We start from the raw sequence: 2,080 nt of genomic DNA, 5'->3' as shown, positions 1-2,080 counted from the left end.
AAGGGGGTACGTCTCTCTCTGCCCCGCGTCTGTTGGCCTGAGGCTGGGCATCCTCGGGCCCTGGGAGTGGCTGGGCTGGCTGGCGCTGAACCCGGGCAGCGAGCAGGATTGCCATGAAGGGGCTTCTGTAGGAGGAGCCGCTTAGCAGGGCCGTGGGGAAGTGGGGAGAGGAGAACTGTGGTCTGGGGCGCTGGGCCTGTCACCCCCGGCCTGTCTAGAGCTGGCCTTACATCTCGGGCAGCTTAGCACACACCATCTGAGGAGCCCTCGCAGGACCTGCACCCGCCTAGTGTGGGTGCCGTCCAGTCACCGCCTGGAAATGCTCCCTGAGTTTTCTCCCGTTTTCCCTAAGGGAGCGGCGGTGCCCCCAACAGGGACTTGACGTGCAGTCCATGGCCGGCCTCAGCCAGCCTTGAGCATGGTCTGCCAGTGCCTGATGTGCTTGAGGGGTCTCTGGAGCGCACCAGAACCTTCTGTGTGGGTTGGCCTTGCAGGGGTAGCATCTCACTGCCGCGCTGGCCTCCGGCCCTGGGACGTCCCCCATTCAGTGCCCTGCCTCTCCTTGCCGCCCGCTGCCTTACAGACCGTGGTGGGGACAGACATCGCCGAGCTCCTACTGCGAGACCACAAGACGGTGTGGCTTCCCGGGAAGTCGCCCAATGAGGCAAACCTTATCGATTTCACCAACGAGGCTGTGGAGCAAGTGGAGGAGGAGGAGTCCGGCGAGGCCCAGCTCTCGTTTCTCACCGACTCTCAGCCTGCTGCCGCCAACACACTCGAGAAGGAGACCGAGCGCTTCAGAGAGCTGCTGCTGTACGGCCGGAAGAAGGTGAGCGGCCGTGTGTCTGCATGTGAGCCGGCGGGCACAGGCCGGGGCGTGGCGGGTGTCACACCGGGCCCTGGCTCTTGGGTGTCACACATCGGGCCCTGGACGTCGTCTCCTTGAGCTGTTAGAGCTGCTCCTTCTGTCGTTGGTGTGCTCACTGGAGAAAGACATACAGCGAAGTCACCCCCAGGGGGATGGCCATGCCACAGTCCCTGCTCCTCCGCTCTCCCCTCGGGGCCTTGGGCATGCATGCACGTGCCTGGCATGAGTTTGAAGCGGCCAGGTCTAGACTTGAAGTGCGGTCAGCTATGTGGGAGTCCAGCGACGTAACACGCCATCTGCCGGTCCCAAGAGTGGCTCCTCCTAAATTCTGCCGGGTTGGGACACGAAGCTGTTTTCAGGATCCGGCAGGTGAAGCGTGCACCGAGTCCAGCGGGCGGCCTCCCCTGCATGTGCTGAGACACGGGAGGCCTGCTGTCCCGGAGCTAGGCTTAGGTCCACAGCTAGGAGCTGGCTGCTTAGTGCACAGCCAGGACATCAGCGGTGGGGGTTGCCGGCATGGCCCCGCCCATGTGTCTGGATGGACGGAGGTTCCAGGGCACTCTGGAAGCTGTGGGTGGGAGTTTGCCCTGTGACGTTCATGCTGAGCGTTGGGATGGAGGGCTGAGGCAGGAGCCTGCTCTGTCGGGAGCAGCTGGAGGGAGCGGTCCACAGTGACCCCAGCTGAGACACAGCGCACAGGGCCTGCATCTAGGGCGGGACGTCCTGCTGTGGATGTGCCAGGAGCGGGACCGGGGCTCTGGCAGGCCGTCAGTCCTCTCGGTAAGCTTGGCTCACTCCTGATGGTGGGGCTTCCATGTGACCGAGCTGTCTCGTGCTGGCTGAAATGAGGCACACGCAGCGTGTCAGTGTTCCTATTCCAGGGTTCTCCGGGGAGTGGGAGCCGGAGTCCGCATGCCCTAAGCTGTGGGGTGGGCAGGGGCAGGGGCTGCTGCCTGTGCAGGACAGTCCGCACGGAGGCCTTGGGCCCTCCGGAACTGTGCAGCCGGCCTCCAGCTGGCCTTCCCCGCGGCGGCCTGCCAGCTCGTGCCTGTGGGTGATACCAGGAGGAGGCCGCGGGTGTGCCTGCGAGGAGTGCAGGGTGAGCCATGCTGGCTGCGGCAGTGCTAGCGCTCCGGCCCGGCTCCTCTCCCGCCAGGCCTGCCTTTGTGCCGTGGGAGTGGCTGGCACTCGCGCCCGGGCCGCGCTTTCCGG

At 65.2% G+C, this 2,080-nt stretch overlaps 1 protein-coding gene across 1 annotated transcript in view; it reads left to right on the top strand.

The window, feature by feature from the left end:
- The window catches only part of SEC16A (SEC16 homolog A, endoplasmic reticulum export factor), a 44,672-nt gene that overhangs the window by 25,561 nt on the left and 17,031 nt on the right, over nt 1–2,080 (top strand). The window contains 3 exon segments of the mRNA XM_027766283.1: nt 584–933; nt 1,521–1,648; nt 1,830–1,967. Of these exon segments, the coding sequence (XP_027622084.1) occupies nt 584–933; nt 1,521–1,648; nt 1,830–1,967 (616 nt within the window).

The sequence above is a fragment of the Tupaia chinensis genome, unplaced genomic scaffold, assembly GCF_000334495.1.
Source record: "Tupaia chinensis unplaced genomic scaffold, TupChi_1.0 Scaffold142100_1, whole genome shotgun sequence".
In the NCBI taxonomy this organism is placed as follows: Eukaryota; Metazoa; Chordata; class Mammalia; order Scandentia; family Tupaiidae; genus Tupaia; species Tupaia belangeri.
The sequence above is the reverse complement of the archived record's forward strand: the minus strand, read 5'-3'. Positions and strand labels throughout refer to the sequence as shown.